Source organism: Coloeus monedula (assembly GCF_965178545.1).
Source record: "Coloeus monedula genome assembly, chromosome: 2".
Classification (NCBI taxonomy): domain Eukaryota; kingdom Metazoa; phylum Chordata; class Aves; order Passeriformes; family Corvidae; genus Coloeus; species Coloeus monedula.
The window spans coordinates 26,011,835-26,031,479 of record NC_138782.1 but is presented as its reverse complement, the minus strand read 5'-3'; the positions used below and the strand labels follow the sequence as shown (position 1 = coordinate 26,031,479).

General features: G+C 39.2%; 1 protein-coding gene across 1 annotated transcript in view; it reads left to right on the top strand.

Moving 5' to 3' along the window:
* The window catches only part of HHAT (hedgehog acyltransferase), a gene marked incomplete at its 3' end in the record, with an annotated part of 146,915 nt that overhangs the window by 71,228 nt on the left and 56,042 nt on the right, over window positions 1–19,645 (top strand). The window contains exon 9 of the mRNA XM_082302942.1: window positions 4,311–4,512. Coding sequence (XP_082159068.1) covers window positions 4,311–4,512 — 202 coding nt within the window. The remainder of the gene's footprint in view (window positions 1–4,310; window positions 4,513–19,645) is intronic.

The window sequence follows — 19,645 nt, the reverse complement described above, 5'->3', positions numbered from 1 at the left end:
TCCTCTCCGATAGTCTTCCTAGGAATCTGTTCTTTCACCTTCAGATTTCTCCTTTGAAGTTTTGGCAGTGATTGACTTTTGGCCCCCTGAGTTGCTGTTTTATTTTTAAATACTCACATAGCCTGCATTTTTTGATACTAAGCATCTTCCACAGGTCTGATCTACCTGTCTGTCATTTTCATGGATCTTAAGGGGGACCATTGCTGGCCATCCCTCTACAACCTAGAGGGATGTGACCAATTACTACCCTCACATCTACTTAACATCCTTTTGTCTTTGCAAAATACTTTGTTGCTTTTCTTTATTTGTCCACCTTTGGCTCATTGGCCACCAAATAGCTGCCAAGTTTTCTTTTTCTGTGAGTATGTGTGTTAAGATAAATTTGTTGCATATTGTTGCCACATTTTTCAGCTAAGTCTGCCTTCCTTACACATCTAGAGTAAATGTGTAATCAGTTTAAGAGCTGTTAAAAAACTGCTACAAGGGTGTTCCTTTGAGTTGTGTTAGGCCGCCATGAGGATCCCTGGTTAGTTTTATGTGCTAATAGTCCCCGAGCTGGGGATTTTTAACTTCTGTGTGGATTTTCTGTGATTAGAAATGGAAATAATCTTAAAAGCTGCATGGAAGCTTAAAATGAGATGTTTATGTAATGCTATTCTACTTATGGTGCAGCAGGTCAGCATGTTCTACAGCAGCCTCTCCATTTGTGTAAACCCTGAGTACAGTACAGAGGGATAGATTGCAGTTGTAGATTGCAGGTAGGTGGAAGTATCGATAAGAAAAGAAAACTTAGGGAGCATGCAAATATAAAAGACATCAATCTGTTGTAGCCATTGCCCCTTAAACTCTCTTTCCCTGCCTCCTTCCTTCCCTCCTCACAGATTTTCTTAGCAAACGGGAGGGCAGAACAACTTTCTAAATGCACTGTAAGAGGTTCCTTTTTTTCCCCATCCCATGGGGGAGAGTGAATGAGGGGCTGTGTGGGGTGTAGCTGCTGGACAAGGTTAAACCACAACAAATTGTTAGTCACAAGGTATGTGTTGCATCATAAATGATGAAACGAACTAATATATTTCTTCTATCATCTGGCTTAATAATGCTTTTCACAGGATTCTCTCTCACACTTAAATGTTCATGTAGCTTTTTGTAATCAAATGAGTACTCCTCTGTGTTAAAACATAGGAGAAGTATAGAGAAGTTAGATTCTAAACTACCAGCTTGCTCTAAAATAAGCAAAATGCATCTTTGCAGCAATGAGGGTTCTGACTTGGTTCTTTTGCAAGACAGTTTTGGTTATCAGAGTATTTTGGTAATCAGAGAGCACAAAGTGCCTGGTCTTGAGCCAGGCTCTGCCCCTGGCTGCACACTGAGTTGCCTATTGCTTGTATGCAGGCCTGCCAGTGTATGCACAGTTACATCACATGGATATGATGTGCATGGATAATAAGGTAGCAAATACTTTTTTTCCCTGATGTGTTCTGTAATGTAGTAATGGCTTTTTCACAATATTTTTCTGTGTGAAAAATACAGGAGCTTACAGAATTGCTCTTCACACTATTCAAGAGAAATGACTCAACATCTATCAATCCTTAATAACCACTTTAAAACTGCCAGTGGGATTGCCAGTGGAGGCAAGACCATGCAATCTGAGAGTGGTTACTGCCCTTGTGACAAGCAATGACAGCCAGCTGCCTGTCCATGTTCTTATGGCACTAGCAGGGAAGGAGAGAGGCATTGCTTTCTGCTTTCCATTTCTCCTCTGGGCAGGGAGGCAGATTCTCCACAGTACTGGAGGGGAAGGTCAAAGTGTTAGTAAAGATTTTATTATTCCTTTTGGCTTCTGTCCTTCTTCAAACAGGTCTTCACATAGTGGATTTTCAGTTGCACATTTGCCATCAGCCTCACTAGAAGCTAAAACTTCACTAACCTTGAACATTAATCAGCATTACGAGTTATTGCTGCTCAATTATCTAGCTGCTGTTGTTAAACACTAAAAATCAGAAAATAGCCTGTTTTTCTCTGCACAGTAAGCTGAAAGCCCTTCAGGCCAACCTAAACTGAGCTGCATGCAATTGGAAACAAATGAGTTGATGCTGCTGAGCTCTTCCTGGCAATGCCAGTGCCAGTGGAGGCTGCCTGTGCTGACAAGATGGCTGGAGTGTCAGCACAGGGAAGGGGACTGAACAGAAACCTGGAGCTACCTCTGCAGTAAAAGCTACCTTTTGTGCCATGCATTTAACCCAGGGGGGTTAAAACCCCTGTGGGGTCAGCAGAAAGGTTTCTTTGGGGATTGAAGTTAGATCTTTGTCACAGAGATGTGTCTTTTTGATAGTGTCTGGGTTACATCTGCCCGTTTCAGAGAAGAGCTCAGCTGATTGGAGCATGGTGCTAATAGAGCCAAGGTTGTGGATTTGCTCCCGTATGGGCCATTCACTAAAGAGTTGGACTTGATGGTCCTTGTGGGTCCCAGACTATTCTGTGATTCTGTGAATTGACAGACATTAATCAGGTGGGAATTAGTTCCCTAAATGTACAGCAGACAGAGAGCTTTGCGCCTGCGAGAGGAGCTGGTAATGGAATGGGCCCTGCTTAAAAAATAAGCCAATCAGCCTTTAAAAAAGGAGAAGAAAGGTGTTGGGAAAATCTGTCCTAAGAGTATTGAGCTGCTTAGTCTTTCAAGTCTGTAATCCTTTGTGTAGCAGGAATTTGCTGAAGCAGCAGTCAGTGGCTCTGCTCTCTTTACCCTACCTGCCACAGCCCTGCAGGAAATTCTCTGCTTGCAGACTGCTAAGATAAACCTCTCTGCCATTAGATTAATTGATTGCAATTGCAAGTGTCTGTTATTGCCACACTGTTCAAACATAGGAAGGGGAGAGAGAAGAAAAGCACAGCGTAAATAGAAACTATTGATCTTAATTTCTATTTATTTTCATATGCTTAGTGGAAAAGCACACCTATACTGAAAAACATGTAATCAGATGTTCCCTGTAGCAGGCTGATGTAAAAAGGTGTATTGATGTTATGCTACAAAAGAATTTGGAGCATTTGACAGTTGTTTTTTTAATTACTTTTTTGTTTACCCTTTAATTATGTTCATCACCGTATTTTACCCTATTATTTATTTTCTTCCTTCCTAAGATTAGGAATAAAGAAGTATGTTAATTTCTCTTAAATTTTTAAGCAAATATTTATCTCTGAATATGAAAACTGATAACCAGAGATAAAAATGTTACTGGAAAAAAATTTCTTAAATTATCTTAGGAAGTAGGAATAGTCTCAAATATGAGTGCAGCATGTCATGCCAAAGGAATGACAGCTGAGGAGAGCTGTCACTGCTGGTTCTCAGACACCACATCTCCTTCCTGGTACCCATGAGCTGGATGGTGACTCCCCTGCCTGATGGGTTTCTTCAAAGTGTTGACAGAAATATGCAACTCTTTCAGACAAAGTCTGGCCAGTGGTCATGCCTTAATCAGAAAATGATGGGAGTGGTTGTAGCTCTTCAGGCTAGAAGTGAAATGACCCACAAAATAGTGTCAGCTTTCAGAATCTCATTGCTTCCGGTGTTTTTTCTGAAGGAGCACTGCTTTCTGGACACTTCCAGACATCAATTAATGACTAAGGTTCTGACTCCTGGATTCAGTTTAAATGCAGAATATAATTGCATGCAGAGTGCTTCATACAGGTTTCCAGGCTTTTTTTGGTACATGTGCTCCAAAGGTCATTAGACAGACATGATCCTGAGAGTGTAACAGAAGAACCAGATAGGAAATAGTCAAAGTTCACATAATTTTTAATGAAATATTTAAAAAGAAAGAGATTACAAGCTTTTAGTAATAAAGTATGTTTGCATGTGTCTACATTTCTGACAAATGGGAAACAGTCTGTGGGTTGTGACTATATATGACTTTATATAATGTTTTATATTTTTTTGTTAAGACTCTTATAATTTAAATTCACATGAAAATTACAGGTAATTTCTGTAGTTGACTCAGAACTATTCCAGTTTAAAAAAAACAGAATATTTGCTGTTTGCAGTTTTGAGAATATAGTTTGTGCTGTATATTTGCCTAATGCAGAGTTCCCAGGACCACAAAATTGTCCTTTTGCCAAATGGTACATGCACATATTTAATGGAGTGGTCTGCAGCTTTACAGAAAGTAGGGCAAGCTCTGTATGTAGAGCATGTCAGGTAGTTTTTCAGATTTTTTTGTATGCTACAAATGGACACATTTGTTCTGTGGTGGATGTTTTTCTGAGATTTTTGTGAAATGTCTAACAGCATTGCTTATCTGTTGTTTCACCTACAGGTACATTTATGTTCCAATGGGAGGATCTCAGTCCAGTTTGCTTGGAACACTATTATCTACAGCCCTCACTTTTGCCTTCGTAAGCTACTGGCATGGAGGACAGAGTTATTTGTGGTACTGGGGTGCACTTAATTGGCTTGGAGTAATTGTGGAAAATGGCACCAAGAGGATACTTTCCATTTCACTTATTCAAGATTTAATTGTAAGTTGGATCGCTCTCCATTTCATATTCTTGTTTCCTGGCTCCATGCTCATCTGAAGTTCCCGGTTACTAGTTTGATTTAACCAAGATCAAAAGTCATGAATAACAGATAGAGTTAGCATTCCCTTGTCCACCCTCCAGTATCTGAGGTAATAACTAGTTCATATCACTAGAATTTTTCAAAGTAGCAGCAAAGCAGATGGTGAAATATGCATGGTCTTAAAAGCTTCCTCTGCAGTCCTACAGTAAGCAAATGCTTGTCACGTTGTATATGGATGAACAGAAGCCAGTTTTAACATTTGTATTCTGATTTCACTCAGGATGGCCTTAAAATATTCATCTTCACTAAAATTAGGAGTGTATATTTCTAACCATGTGTTTCCTGGACAAATGTGTGTGTAGCAGCTGCTTGCATCTGGGAACAAGCTTACACTGGGAAATCTTATGCCACTAAAGAGCCAAGTAAAGATAACATTATTTTGCCTTGAAATCCTCTGATATTTTCATTTTACTTACACTTTTGACCTTCATGCTGTAATTTCGAAAGGAAAAAATTGACTTTGATGAGCAATTAGATGCAAAAAGCACTATTTTAATTTTGATGGTCATTTTAATCTTCAGGTTTGCTCACCACTAAATCCCAATCTTCTAATAACTGTTTGTAAGAGTAAATAATTAATGTCTTGCTTCCTTACTAGTGATAATTGCACAGAATTCATACTCCTATATATTGCTGTTTTGGTAGAAACTCACTCTGGAGCGTGATGAAGTCCTGATGATCAAGGAATGGTGTTTGTTGTCCATCCTACCCATTTCGGTTTTCTATGATGTGGCATCCTGTGTGTGGCAGCTGATACAGCTCAGTAATTTAATAGCCAGTGCTACCTTGTATCACCCAATTGTCCATCACTGCAATTTCAGTGATACTCTTGAAGCAGATTTTTACCTTCCTAGAGAATGAGTTTATCAGATCCATTAATCTTCCCTCCCTCTAGGGTGACACCGAGCTTCACCATCTGACCAGCTGCATATGTTTGTCTCTGGACTGGAAGACAGCATAATTTTTTAGGCATCCAGCTGTAGGAGGAAATGAAAGTGTAGGGGCTTTTTGTGTCTGATGTCACTGTATTAGAAATTTTAATAGAACTCCAGGGAATTAAGTGCTTAATATCATAGAAATTATCATAGAAATTTTAATGACAATGGCATAATAAAGGTGGGGTTATATATGTTGGATTAATTTCTAACACGTAGTTCTAATTATAGTTAACTGATGCTGGCCGTAGGGTTATTTTTTGTCTAAATTAAATCCCTAACCAAGTGCATTTTACCCCTTTCCTCCACTTTGTTTTCCTCCAGTGTTATTAAAGGCCTCTCCAGTGTCTTCCATGTCTCCTTTGTTTCTCATTTCTATTTGAAAATATAGTTGTAGACCTTCTTTAGAAGACCCTTTCACATCTTTTCCTGAAATAATTCTGAAGCCAGTATTTTTAATATGCATAGTTTTGGCACCTACATTAGTGCATGAGGCAGATCTCACTGCAGTTGTGACTGAGTCATTTTTTTGCCTTGTGCCTTGAAGATTTCTCTACAACAGCATGAGCTGCAAACCACCCATTATTGCTCTCTCCTCACTCTTCTAACTCCCATTTTCTTCTTGAATGCTGAGACTGGGGAGCAGATGAGTAGTTGGACTTTGCATTTTCCTTATCAAGGTGTGGAGTGATATGACATTCTCTGAGATGTACCACATTTAAAAGAAACTGAAAATTTCCCAGTGCCCTGTATAAATTTCCTTTGTCCCCTTTTAATCTGTTTTTTGGAAGCATCCCTATAATCCTGTCTCAGTGAGGGTGTGCTGCAAACCTAAACACTGTGGTGTTGAAGACCCTCTTCTGGGGTATGGGTTTTTCACTTGAATTTCATCTGTTGACAAGCTGAAATCCTTTGCATTCTTGTGCTTTGCTCGGTTGCTGTGTTGGCTCTTGAGGGCTATTTTTGAAAAGGAAAGTCTATTTTTGTCTTCAGAAGAAGAGCAGATGAGTTTCTGAAAAAATACAGAGCACAGGTTTATGCTTTTTTTTAACCCATTCTGTTCACCAAAGCTCCTCATGTATTATTCTTGAAGTTGAGATACATAATTCAGTTGAGCAGGAGGTGTTTTATTAGTAAAATAGAAAAAAATCTAGAGGTATAAGTTGAATTTTAATTCTACTCTGTTCTTAAGATTGAATTGATCACTAAGAGTAACAAGAATGGTGTGAAAACTGCCTCCTTTTTTTTTCCTCACACTATATTGTCTCAATTCTCTTGCAAAAGGAAGATTTAAAAACTAAATAGAACATATTCAGGTCTCATCTTTCCCTGAATCCTTGTGCTGACTAAAAATATATATGTATATATCTCCTATATTTATGCAGATTTTATGGTAGTTACAGTCTCAACACTTGAAACCTAGTGTAATATGGGGAAATAACACTTTTGTAGCAGTCTGACAGGTTTTAAATATCATCTTAGGCGTACTGAGCTAGAATGAACAAAGCAGTATGGTCATTATTTGTGAGAAGTAAAATCAGCATAGAAACAAATATGTACTGAAAACAGTAAATTCCCTGACCCAAAAAATTGGTTCTGGAACTTTAAATTTGAACTGGTTTCAAAGCAGTGCCTGGCTTCCTGAGTTCAGCTCTAGAAGAGCTGATGCTCCTTCTTACATTCTTTTCAGCTTACACTGTTCTGAACTTTGATGTTTCAGTGATTTGTGTGAGGAGAAGGTATCTCCACGTCTTTTTTCCCTCTAGAGATTATTTGTTAGTTCTCAGTAAAGTACAGCTGAATGAATTCATATTGTCTTTTCAGTTAAACGTTATGTATAAAACAACAATAAATGCTAGGCTTTATAACATAGGGCAGATCTGGGAACTTCATATTAAACAGGAGAAGTTTCATTGTGTTTTTGTCAGATCTTTTTTCTTTTTCAGGTGATATTTAGATCTGTACTAAGCAAAGTAATGCTTTGCTTCACTGTTTCTATATTACTTTCTTACAGATGCACAGACTCAAGTAGTAACACGTTTGAAATCAATGACAGAATTTGTATTGACTTTTAATAAACAATGTGTCTGATTTATGAAAGAAAAGGCTAATGGCTAACATTCTCCCAGTGATTTAAGTTTTTCCTTCTTTTTCCTTAAGGAAAACGAGATAGAGATCTATAAAAAAATATTAGATGCTGGTACAAAAATAGATTTAGAATGAGTTAAACCTTAGAGTAGCTGGCAACACCTTTAAATCAATGGATTTTTGAAAAAGAAATACTTGGAAATCATCCAAAAGGAAGATGTAGCAAGGGGAGTGAAGCTGGCAGATTGATAAAATGAATGTTTTAATCTACATTGAAATAGCAACATTTATCTTTTTAGTTCTTTAGTTAAGTGAAAACATTTCATTCGGTCTAGTGAGAATTTTTTAATTGGGACATAAAGATCTCTCTTCTCAAAATCATACTATGATGAATTTCTAGTTTAAGATCTTATTTTTAGAAGAAACTAAATCTGCAACAAACAATTCATTTTGAGAAACCAACTAATTTGAAGCGTGGCATATTTTAAATTTTTACTATCCTTGTAAGTGTTTCGGTTTTTTAAAGTGTAGAATACTTTGATTTCTACATTTTCATTTATGGCTGCAATGAGGTACTAATTAAGTCCATTTCGATGTGCTGTTACTGCCTACCTGGCTCCCCTTTGCAAAAGGGGAAGTATTTTATATGATGTCCATGTTCTTGCTTAGTGATTTAGATTAGACTTCATTAGTGTGTTACATTATTCTTTTCCCCAGAGGAATGAACTCCATACATTTGTCTCTGTAGTTAAAAGATCACCATTATTTTGTGCACCAAAGATGGGATCAGTGACAACTGGTATCCTCAGCTTTCTAACAACAGAATTTTAGATGACTTTCATAGTTTCAGTGTGGTGAGGAGTTTTTTGTCTGTTTTTTTTTTTGTTCTCTGCCTAATTTTGATTGCCCGATTTGTTCTGCTAGGTGCATTAACATTTCTACAGTTATTCATAATAAGTTATGCATTGTACAGTGATCCTGCAGACAGCTGGTGTGGAGCATGGAAAGGTTCTGACTGGTTAGCCTGGTGTCTGGGCTGTGGTTCCACAGGGCATTAAGCTGGACTAAAAGCTCATTGCTGTTGAAGGGGGGAAGATTTAATTTCTCTTTCCTCCCTTCTTTTCAGTCTCACCACTTCCTCCTCCTCACACCTTCCTGCTGGAATCTTTGCTCAGCTGATCTGGCTCTTTATCCCAGCAGAAAGCTCTACTTCCTTGGATTATTTTATTGCTAGATGCTTTGACTCATGGAGAGGAATCTTAAAAGTACCCAAAGCAGTACAGTGTAAGAGAAAAAAGCCAAGGAAAGGGAACAGAAGAGGAGGAGCTCAAGTGCTTGGACCCTCCTGCTTGTAACTGTGCATAAACAGTGTGGGGTAGCAGACTGAACCTCTGTGTTTAAGAGCAGTGAGGCAAAGAAGCCAGTTGGGTTCTGCTGCATTAATTACTCAGGCTATGCTAGGGCACACATTCAGCCTAACCAAGATGAAAGTGCCTGTGAATTTCACAGCCATGTCCCATATACATTGAAAAATGAGTAATTACTTCCTTTAAATGTCAGAATTTCTTTTTGCAAGTATAACTCACTTTAAACTACCATGAGACAAGTAAAGTTTCCTTCTTCAGTAGAGACAAGATCTGACCAAACATTACTAAGTCATTCAAGGGAGGTATGTTTGTTGACCACCTTGCAAGATTAAATCTTTAATAAGACCTTTGCAATAAATAAAGACCCTAACAGCAGTTCTTCAGCATGCACTGGGCTTTGATCTTCCTCTTACTTCATTTGGTGGAAAAAGTATTTATATCACTTGTTTACTATTGTCAAGGCAGTCTGGCCTTTTCTTTTTTCCGGTAGTTTTGTATAATCCATACATATTTTTATTGCAGCATGGTAAATTGGTTAAGTGACAAGCATTGCCAATGATACTTTCTTCATAACATTTTTATGTACTTGCTGTAGAATCGTGTTGAGTTTGTTGCTTCACTTTCTAAGAATGAACAAGTGCCCTTAATCAGACTTATTCTCTAATGCAGAATTGGTTTTTGAGACTAGGTACCAACCATAATGTCAAAACCCAGACTAGGGGAAGGGGCTTGCCACGCACTCCCTACTCCCCACCCCGACCTTGAGTTCAGCCGTATCATTGCTCTAACCAGAAATCTTTACTACCCAAAGTAGATGTACTCTGACTCAGAATCAGTGGAAACTTCCTCTTCTAGATGTGAGCATTAGTCAGGGCAGGTTTGTGACAACTGGTCTTTGATTTGGTTTTAGAAGCAGCAATCTGTGTCAAGGTGCTGTTTTGTACTGAGATGCTGAATGACCATCAAAGGTCAATATGGGTTGGCTGATGTATCCTAGTCCATCCAGTGACTTCTAGCTTTGCTAATAGTTCTGAGTCAAGCAATTCTTGCCATGTTTCTGCTTTTGCTTGATTTTATTTTCTTCGCTCTTCTCCACCCTCCTGTTGGAAGGGTTCGTTTGTCTTCATGGATGTAAATCCCGTAACATTTTGAGTGCCCTGCTAAAATGTGCTCACTCAGTCACACACTTGCATTGTGACACTGGTTTTCTTTGCTGAGGGAACTTCTCATCTCAAACTCAGTAACTGTAGCAGGTTGGGTTTGTAACCGGGCAGAAACACCAATTTAGTGTAGTGGTTTGGTCCAAGATACTCATTACTGTTTATCTTCTGTGAGATAAGAATGAGGAGAAATGCAAAGCAGGCACCAAACTTGAAAGAATATAAAGAAGTTTATTAACAGACCTAAAAGAAGGAAAAAAAATTATACCACACCTTCAGAACTTTTCTCCTCCCCCCACCTTCCTCCCTTCTCCCACTGACAATGTAAAAAGACAACCCTTAAGATACTCAGTCTGTTTACCACTTCCATAATAACCTTGTTCAGCCCATTTAGGAAGAGGAGTCTCTCTGCTTGCATGTGAGTCCCTTCCCCTGACTTGCAGCTTTTCCCACAACTGCTTTCGCGGGTCCACTCTTGAAGGTTTTTGGGGTACAATTTTAAGGTTGAGCCGTTCAGAAACAAAAGTTTTCTTCACCCATCTCTGGAAGCATTTAATCTCTAAGAACAGAGGCCCTTCTCCTTCCCTGCGGTCAAAGGATCTTCCTCATCTTCATCTTTAGGACTATCTCTGGGAGCATCTCTAGGAACTGAGGTTTTCTCCTTTCCCATTTGGAGCAAAAGTCCTCATCGCTTCCATCTCTCCCTGTCCAAACTTCTCATGAAATTACAGCTGCGTCAGCATCTGCCTATCTCAGCGCAGGTGCTTTTGCTCACAAGTACAAGTTGAACACTCCACCCTCCATATCTTCATGAAATTACAATGGGATACTCTGATATATCATAGCTTCACAAAAGAATTTCAGCTTTAAGCATCTCCTCTCTCTCTTCCCTCAGGTTTTTAGCTCTTCACAGCACTAAAAGGGTTAATCTCACCTCAGCCTTACAGCTGGAATGTGGCTTATCGAAGTGGAGCCAAGGGGGGGAGCCAAGCTGCTCCGGCTGCCCACAGCAGGGCTGTGGGGGGGTTCTGTGGGTGGATCAGGGCCCATTGGCTCCAGGATGGCCATGGCCATGGCCCGGCATGGCCCGAGCAGGGCCTGGGCCGGGTCCATTGGCCCCCGCACGGGGCCCGCAGCCACCTGTGCCAGCGCCGGAAACGAGAGAGAAAATCTGCCTCAGGGTTTCTGTTCTTAAGTGTGCATCACAGAGGGGTCACAACTTTAAGTGGCTCAAAGAATTGTCCATATTCAAACTGGCCAGCTGATAGGTTCTGTCAGGCCATAGAGGAAGCTGTAAGCACTCCTTTGTGAGAACATCACTTCCGAGACTATACTAGCTAACCCATGACAGTAACAAAGACTGAAAATGTAGTAGAGGGACAAGCATAGGCAATATGATACAGACTTTTGTGTGGTGAATGACAAAGATGGCTGCAGAAATATTTCCGAAATAACATTCTATTGTTTCCTACCTTTTAAGGCTTTTTTTTTTTTTTTTTTTTTTTTGTCTAATCTGTGCAAGAAATATTATTTTTGATGGCAGAAGTGGAGAAACCATTGTGATTTTTCTGGGATGATTACTGCTCTGCTCCAGACCACAATGTCAGGTGGGAAGCTCCTGGCATAGCTGCTTGGCTATCATAAAAAAAACCCATTTCTCCCACCTACCAGCATTATTTACTTCCTCTTCCATTTTGGAGACATTGGGCAGTTTCTGGTACTCAGTCAGTAATGCTGTTTGAAAAGCAAATAAATCATGCTCCAGTGTGAAAACAAGGCAGAATGATGCTGGTTATGTGCTTCTTTGTTACTGTTACATGAATACAGCCTCCCACTGTGGTTTGCCTCAAAAATTAGTCCAGGCAATAGATGCCAGTAATTACAGAAACATGAGTTAAAGTCCCGAGGAGTGGTTGCACTCTGGTTTTTCTGCTCTGCCTTGAGCTACAGAACCTTGCTGCAGGGAAAGCATGGTCTTTATTTGTTTAGAGTGTTTCTCCATAGGGATTATTACTGTGTATTATTTATTTGATAACAGTCATAAGGGGCAAGATCAAAATTCCGCACTAATGATTGGTGAAGTTAGATCCCTTCCCAACTGGATTACAATTTAAAAGGTAGAAAAGTTAAAATGTGGATGAGGGAACTGAGAGAATCAGAACAGGCAGAATGAGAACCCAAAGAATAAAAACAGGGATGTCAAGGACTTGGACACAGAGAAGAATGCACAGATCTCTCCATCACTGAGAGCTGAGACACATTTATAGGAGTATGTACACTGCCATTACTTGGCTAAATTCCCTGCTTTAAGCATAACCCAGAAAAGAGGATGGTGCATTTCAGGGCTGTTCGTTTTGCACTTTTCTCAAGCTGCTACTTAAAACAGAATAAATGGGCAGGTTTTTGAGAGTGAAGAGTTAAATGTAGAAGTACAGAAATTTACTTGTGTGTATGTCAAACTTTCACACATGCATCTGTAAGTGTAGTGGATACATACGAGCTGGTAGGAGGCTTTCTTCAAACAGAAGGGGGAGTTGGCTGTTTGCTGAGAGATGCTATAAATGTAGATCTTTTGGAAAATCTAAAAATGAAATGGTGCTAGTGCAAGACAGCGTTTTGTTGAGTGAATGTTTAGTAAGACATCAATAGAGAAGATGAGTATCTTCTCAAATACTATATATAGCATTTATTCCTAAATTCAGAATCAAGTTCTATTTGTGAAAATAGATCTTAACTGACAGCTGCTTGATTTTAATTGTGTGGTCCTCTTTTTATAGGAGTTATGTAGGGAATTACAGGTTGTTTGCATCATCCTGTCTCTTGGAAAAATGCTGTCAGTTCCTGCTTTCATGTGTGAACCTTCCTGGAGCTAATTTTTACTTTTGCTTTGGAAGGAAAGTATATACCTTGAAAAGAAATGGGGTATGACCTCAAGCCACAGTTCAGGTTGGGTAGAAGGGAGGGAAAACTGCAAGCAAAATGAAATGCCAGAAAAATGAAGGAAAGTGAAGTAAAGGAGATGTTTCTGGGCTAGAGTTAGGTGAAGAACAGAACAAACAGGAATGATTGCCATGATTAATGAAGGATAGAGTGTATGTTGGTGGGGAAGTAAATTTGTTCTTCTATTTGGTGTGGAAGTTGTGGATGGATAAGATCTGGTAGCAAATCTTGTTCACTTTCCTCTTGCAGGCCTGTTCTTATCTTAGTACTGTTGCAGCCCTGGGGATTCCACAGTTTCTTTTAGATTATTCCATAAGTTAATATTTTGTACATGTGTTCAACCAGAATTCTTTATTTTTGTTGCTCTTCTGTTCTGTGGTACAGTCTCTACTCCTACTCTGTTGAACATCTGTCCCTCAGCTTCAGAGTGCAGGAATGTGTACCATATTGAGATGTCAGCCTCTCATGAGTTGCCTTTCCCTGGCTCCTGCTGATCTTCAAGCATAACTTCTGCTATCATTAATGAGCACATGTAGTCCCTCCCTTGGTTTCTTCAGTCTCCCAAACACACTTTTGTCACTATGACCCATTGCCCACTGACAATGTGTATTAACATAAGATGTTCCATTGCTTGGACCCAACCCATCTTTATTTCTACTGCTCACTTTAAAAATTAAATAAATTGACATTCTGTTTGGCAGAGCTTTGTCACAATTTTCAGCCTTTCCTCCGTCCCATCTGCTCCCCCAGCTGCTCAGTCACACCCTGCCCTCCATTTTCAGTGCGCCGAACTGCAGATAGATAAAATAGCCGGTAACTGTTAGTCAGGATGTGTCGCCTCCCTTCCCACTGTCCCATCTGCTCCTCGCTCTCTTTCAGCTTTTCACCCATGCTCCTGTTTTTTTGCTGTTCCGTTATTTTTGGCAAATGGCTGCATTGCGGATGACCCAGATTCAGGGAATGCGTTGGGGTGTTTGCTCTTGTGGTGATATGACGATTCCTGGGGTTCAGGGCTAGGCATTGAAGATTTGGCTTGTCATTTACCTGAGCACATTTTCTAAAAGAAAGCACTTGAGGAGGGCTGGCACCTTTAAGATTGGCTGGGTGGTATCCTATGCTCCTGTAGGAAAGTATAGAAATTATGAGAGGGGCTTATTCTTTAGCTGGGGTACAATGGAGGGTGAAAACTGAAGCTCAGAAAATTGAACTGGTAAAAGGAACTTCAGCAACTGATTTGAGGCTTTTTCAAAGCACTTTGCTGATATGCATAAGAACACCACCTGTAACCCTCCTGTACTGTGCAACTTTACCCGCAAACATTTTACCCGTCCATCCCCTCCCCCCAAAAGTCCTTGTAAACCCTAAATAAAAGACTATTGCAAAAAACATTTAAATTAGTTTTTGTGAAGTAAAGATGAGTCAACACTGCATCAGGCTTTAAGCATTGTCTAATAAAAACCTTGAGGAAATTAAAAGAATGGAAGTGTAGCAAGCACACTTAGTCTCCTCTCATACACTAGGACAGGCAATGAAAGATAATGCAGGACTAGGTGTTATTTTCATGGTAGTTAATTTGCTTGATTTCTTCAACACAACAAATAGTGCAGTTTCTATATCTTATTCGGCTGATAGGTTTGAGTGGGAGAGAATGAAGTCTGTAGAACAGCTTGTAATAAAATATTGTATGCTTTTAAAAAAAGAAAACTCTTCCAAAAATTTCTCCATGTTATCGTGATCCTTAAAAATCAAAGGCAGATGAAAATAGTATTATATAATTTCTAGTTCTGCAGTTCGTAGTATCAAGTATGTTTCATGTCACTCTGGTCATAGTATCTGATAGTCTTCTTCCACAGTGCATATGTTCACATAAGAAATAATTCAGCTGCTTCTCCAATTTTATCATAACACTCTTGTTTTGCCATGTGCTTGGATCATCAATTCTCTGGATGGGTAGTTCATAAAGATATAAATGTGAGTCTCTGTTTTACTCCATGAAGACAGACTCTTGCTTAAATTGCAGGAATTTAATTCCTTTATATGGGACTTGTTAAAGTATTTTTAGTATAAGCAAGCTTGATAACGTCACTGACTTTATGTAGAAGTTTTCTTTAATCTGTCCCAGAACAGCTCTATAACTGAGATGTTTTGCAAATGCAGCACACGTAGATGTTTTCCATCTTATGAGCGTTTGCCAAGAAGTTACCAGCTAATGTCTGTCAGGGGAGACTTCCTGCCACTTGTCACTCTGTCATCAGGCTGAGTTTACAGCATGGTAGAAAACATGTGCTGCTGTTTCTGAGCCCTCCCTAACTCAGCGTGGTGCTTGTGACCTGCTCCCAGAACAAGCCACTGCAGCTGGATTCAGCAGCCCTCTCAATTACGAGCCACTGGGACATGCCAAATCACCAAGGTGCCATGACTGTTGCTAGAAAAAGTTAAAGAGTGGTTGATTTAGGAAAATGTAGAATTGCTTCCCTGATAAAATACTGAGGGATCTATTTCTGTAGAAAAACTGCAGTGTGATACAGTCTATAGGACTGCCTAGTTTTGACTGCTGTACAGAATTCAGTCTTAGGTGTCTCCTCAACTTTATAGAATCATAGAATAGGTTGAGTTGGAAAGGACCTTAAAGATCATCTAGTTCCCACCCCCTGCCATGGGCAGGGACACTTTCTACTAGATCAGGTTGCTCAGAGCTCCATCCAGCCTGGCCTTGAACACTTCCAGGGATGGGGCATCCACAGCTTCTCTGGGCAACCAGTGCCTCACCCCCCTCGCAGCAAAGAATCTAAAGCTACGCTCTTTCCATTTGAAGCCACTCTTTCTTGTCCTGTCACTGCATGTGACTTGTCCTGTCACTACCAGCTTCCATCTGGAAGGCTGGAGTACTTATTCTGGCCAGTCTTCCCCACAGCATTTTTTTCTGTTGCTGGCTAGCTCAGAGGAGTAAATACATTTACCTGGACCCTCAATTAAATCTTTCCATGCCATTCAGTGATATCATTATGAACAGTCCTGTAAAAATGTGAATTTACTGTTGGTAGCTTTAACTGACATTAGAGAGAAGTCCTTTTAAATTCTGCTCTGCTGCCTGAAGCCACTTCTCCTGCCATGTTTGTGTATTTTGCACTCACAGTGGTGTAATTACCTTGCATAGCAAATTAAATAAGTATTTTCTCTCTAACTCAAAATTCCACCATATCCTTTACCTTGACTCTTAATTCTGTTAACTCCCAATGATCTATTCTGGTGTGTGTTGTCCTTCATCAGCTTTCTCAAGAGACAACCATTATACAAGCTTCCTATTTCTGGCTTGGTTTTCTCTTCAAGGCTAAATGTGACATGCATGTACAACTGGAAATGGATTTAGGAATGGAAATATTTGTACCATGCGATTTCTTTTCACACCCATCTTCCTCCTCCACTCTCAAACACACAGATTTACTTGTAAAGGTACCCCACTACATGGTAGTGCTATTTCTTTTTGTAAGATGGCTGAGAAGGCTCAGTTGAGAAAAGTTTGATGACAGCCAATTTTGCTACTGAATTTTGCAGACCCAACAATGTGCAGAGGGAAGTTTTTCCCAATATCTGGCAAAAATGTCTGAGGCTGATCTTCATTTAGAGCAGGAATGGGTTTGGAATAATAACCCAAACTCCATTCGGTTCCAGGAAAGATTGCTGAGCCAATGTTTTATAAATTGCCTTCTATGTCATGCTGCATGCATTTGGGCTGAGCATCTTGACAGTATGTCTAGTTTTTTAAGTGCTACAATTCATTTATTTGACAATGTGTGGGGAGGTGGGGATGCTGGTGATTACTACAAGTATGGTAAAGGATTGATGTGAGGTTACAAGATGGAGCATTGAGGAGGGATGCAAATCAGGGTTTCAGCCAGGCAGCCATGGCTTCATTGTCATTTTAACACAAGATGCTCTTTTGCTACTCTATCTTCTGGCTGTATTTCCAACAAGAAAGAGGACAGAGAAAGAGGAGAGAGAAAGAGATGGCAGTAAAATCCAGAGAAACACCAGAAATCCATAGCAGTTGTTTATATTGCTGTAATGGAACATATTATTAGAAGCATTAAATGGCATAATGGAGAGTTGTGGGTGTGGAGGTTGTTTTTAAATTTTGCTTTGATGTAAACAACTTGCTGTACATTCACAAAATCTACAAGCTTGTAGATATTTAAATAAAAAATGTTGTTATGGGTTATCTAGACCAGGCTTACCGTTTTTTCATTGCTAAATAATGCTTCCAGTGTATTAATTTTAGCACAATACCTGCTCGGGTACTTTCACAGTTAGCTCATTCTAGATGGCTTGAGATGTTTAAAGAAAGTTTTCTTTTTTACTTTCTTGGCAGCTGAGTAAAATCTGCATTGACATCAAGGACTGTCAGGAAAATGTGTATTGCTTTTTGGATCAATGCCTAGCAAAGCTAATGGAAATTAGCTACAGCAAAACCCAGTGAAGATTCAGTGATTGTCTAAACTGTGTGTCATAAACTGCTCCTTTATACCTTATAAATGGCTAAGGGCTTTTATGGTCTATACTACATTTAACTTGCCTTGTTTAATGTGCAGCACTTTTGTAAAAGGTGATGTACTATATGTGACAGTTTATTTTTTTAGTAACTGTATTCATTTAAAAAAAAGGTAGCAGAGCTTTCTTAGCTATTTATGTTATTTTTGTAATACTACTCTGGGGTTTTTTTTACTGGTGGAAAACAGGCAAACTTTAGAAATTGACCAAGTCTGATCAGTACCTTGATGGAAAATGCAGTTAGACACCAGTTGTCTGATGGGTTGTCCATCTCCAGCTCTTTCTACTGCTTTAGCAGAAGATTTTTTCCCCTTTCTTAATTAAAACTGTTTTTGCTTAGAGTTGACAAGTTTGATAGAAAAGGGAGAGTGAAAGGTAGATCTGATGATAGACAATGCCCTATTTGAGCTGCAGGTTAATCAGAATTAATTAGCATGATGTAAGAAGAGGGTAAGTTTGGTGACTCAACAAAGAAATTCAAGCTAGCATGATCATAACTTCTTCTTATTTAAACTTCGCTGTTAACATGGATTTCGTAGCAAGATTTCAAATGTTTTCTCTGTGTGCTTACACTTACACATTCTGAAAAGGCATACATTTTTCATGTGTGGGACCAAACATTCAAACTATGCATTTCAGGAAGAGACAAACTTAAGCTGTCCTCTATGTGTGTGTGAACAGAAGGAGAATGTATTGGATATCCTTGGATAGCTTTGGAGGTGCGAAGTACTAGAAAAGGAGAAAGTTCTTTCACTAACGTAACTGTGTCTGTGAATATTTATGTAATTGTTATATTCTCTACCTCTCTCCTATCATGCCCTAGTTTTCATCCAGAATTTTCAGAGAAGAATCTCAGTCTCTGTTTTCATGCATGACTGTTTTTCATAGCATTGTATGGAAGATTGGCTATTCTCTACTGCATGTGCAGCCTGATACGGAGCACTTGTCCTTAAACCTTATCTGTCCTCATTTTTGTGCTTACTCAGACTGACTCATACACTAGATATAGTCCTGACCAGGGCTAACGTTCAATTTCCCAGAGATTACTTTGCAGTAATATGTTGAAATTGTATTTCTATGCCTGTAACTGTCATTTATTTGAAGATTTGTCACTTTATAATCTAGCAGTTGAAACATTTGTTTTGATGCTTACAGAACGAGCAATTTAATTGTCTAGAAATGTATTTTTAGGTCTGTTTTGAGCACGTGTTTATGTTGTTTCAGGTATCTGAGTATGAATTCTGGTCTGCCTGTAGCTATTAAAGATTAATTACTGCTTTTTTTTTTTTTTTTTTTTGATGCTACAGTCACAAGTCTTTATTTCCTGCAACATCACCGTTTATGACATGAAGGCTGAGCAGCCCCTGATACTTTCCTTAGTTTCCATGCCCTGGAAAATGCTCATCACTTCACACAAAGCATTCAATCTTCTGTAAATTCAAGCACTGTGTACAGAGGCTTTCAGCCTGGGGGCACAATGTACAAGATATTTTTCCTCGTGTAGTAATGAGACAATATTTCTTGGTGAAGTGCTGTAATGTTCTTTAAAATTTCTTCTAGCAACTGCATAATGGAGGAAGTTAAAATTTCCTTCTCCTTCTTTTGCCATCTTCTTGCAGTCTTCATGCTGCACTCACACCTCAGGTGACACAGGTTCAGAAAAATGGAAAATAATATATGGTTGAGACAGACCTACTTTATTTGTATTGTTAGGACAACAGTACCAAAATCTGGATAATTATACTTTGTGAACATGAGCAGTAACATTTGCACTGGAAAAAAAGTTTAGGATTGCATGTGTATGTGAATCTTTTTTTAGAGTTACCTGTTTGTTAAGACTTACTGCTATAACCAGTTCTGATCTAATTCTAGAATCTTTCATTAATGTCTTATTAATCAATGAAAGGATTAATGACTTCTGAAGTTGTTTCAGAACTTCTGTTTCAGAAGATGCTGTCTTCTGTGTACTGAAGTGCTTGACTCTATACTGGAACC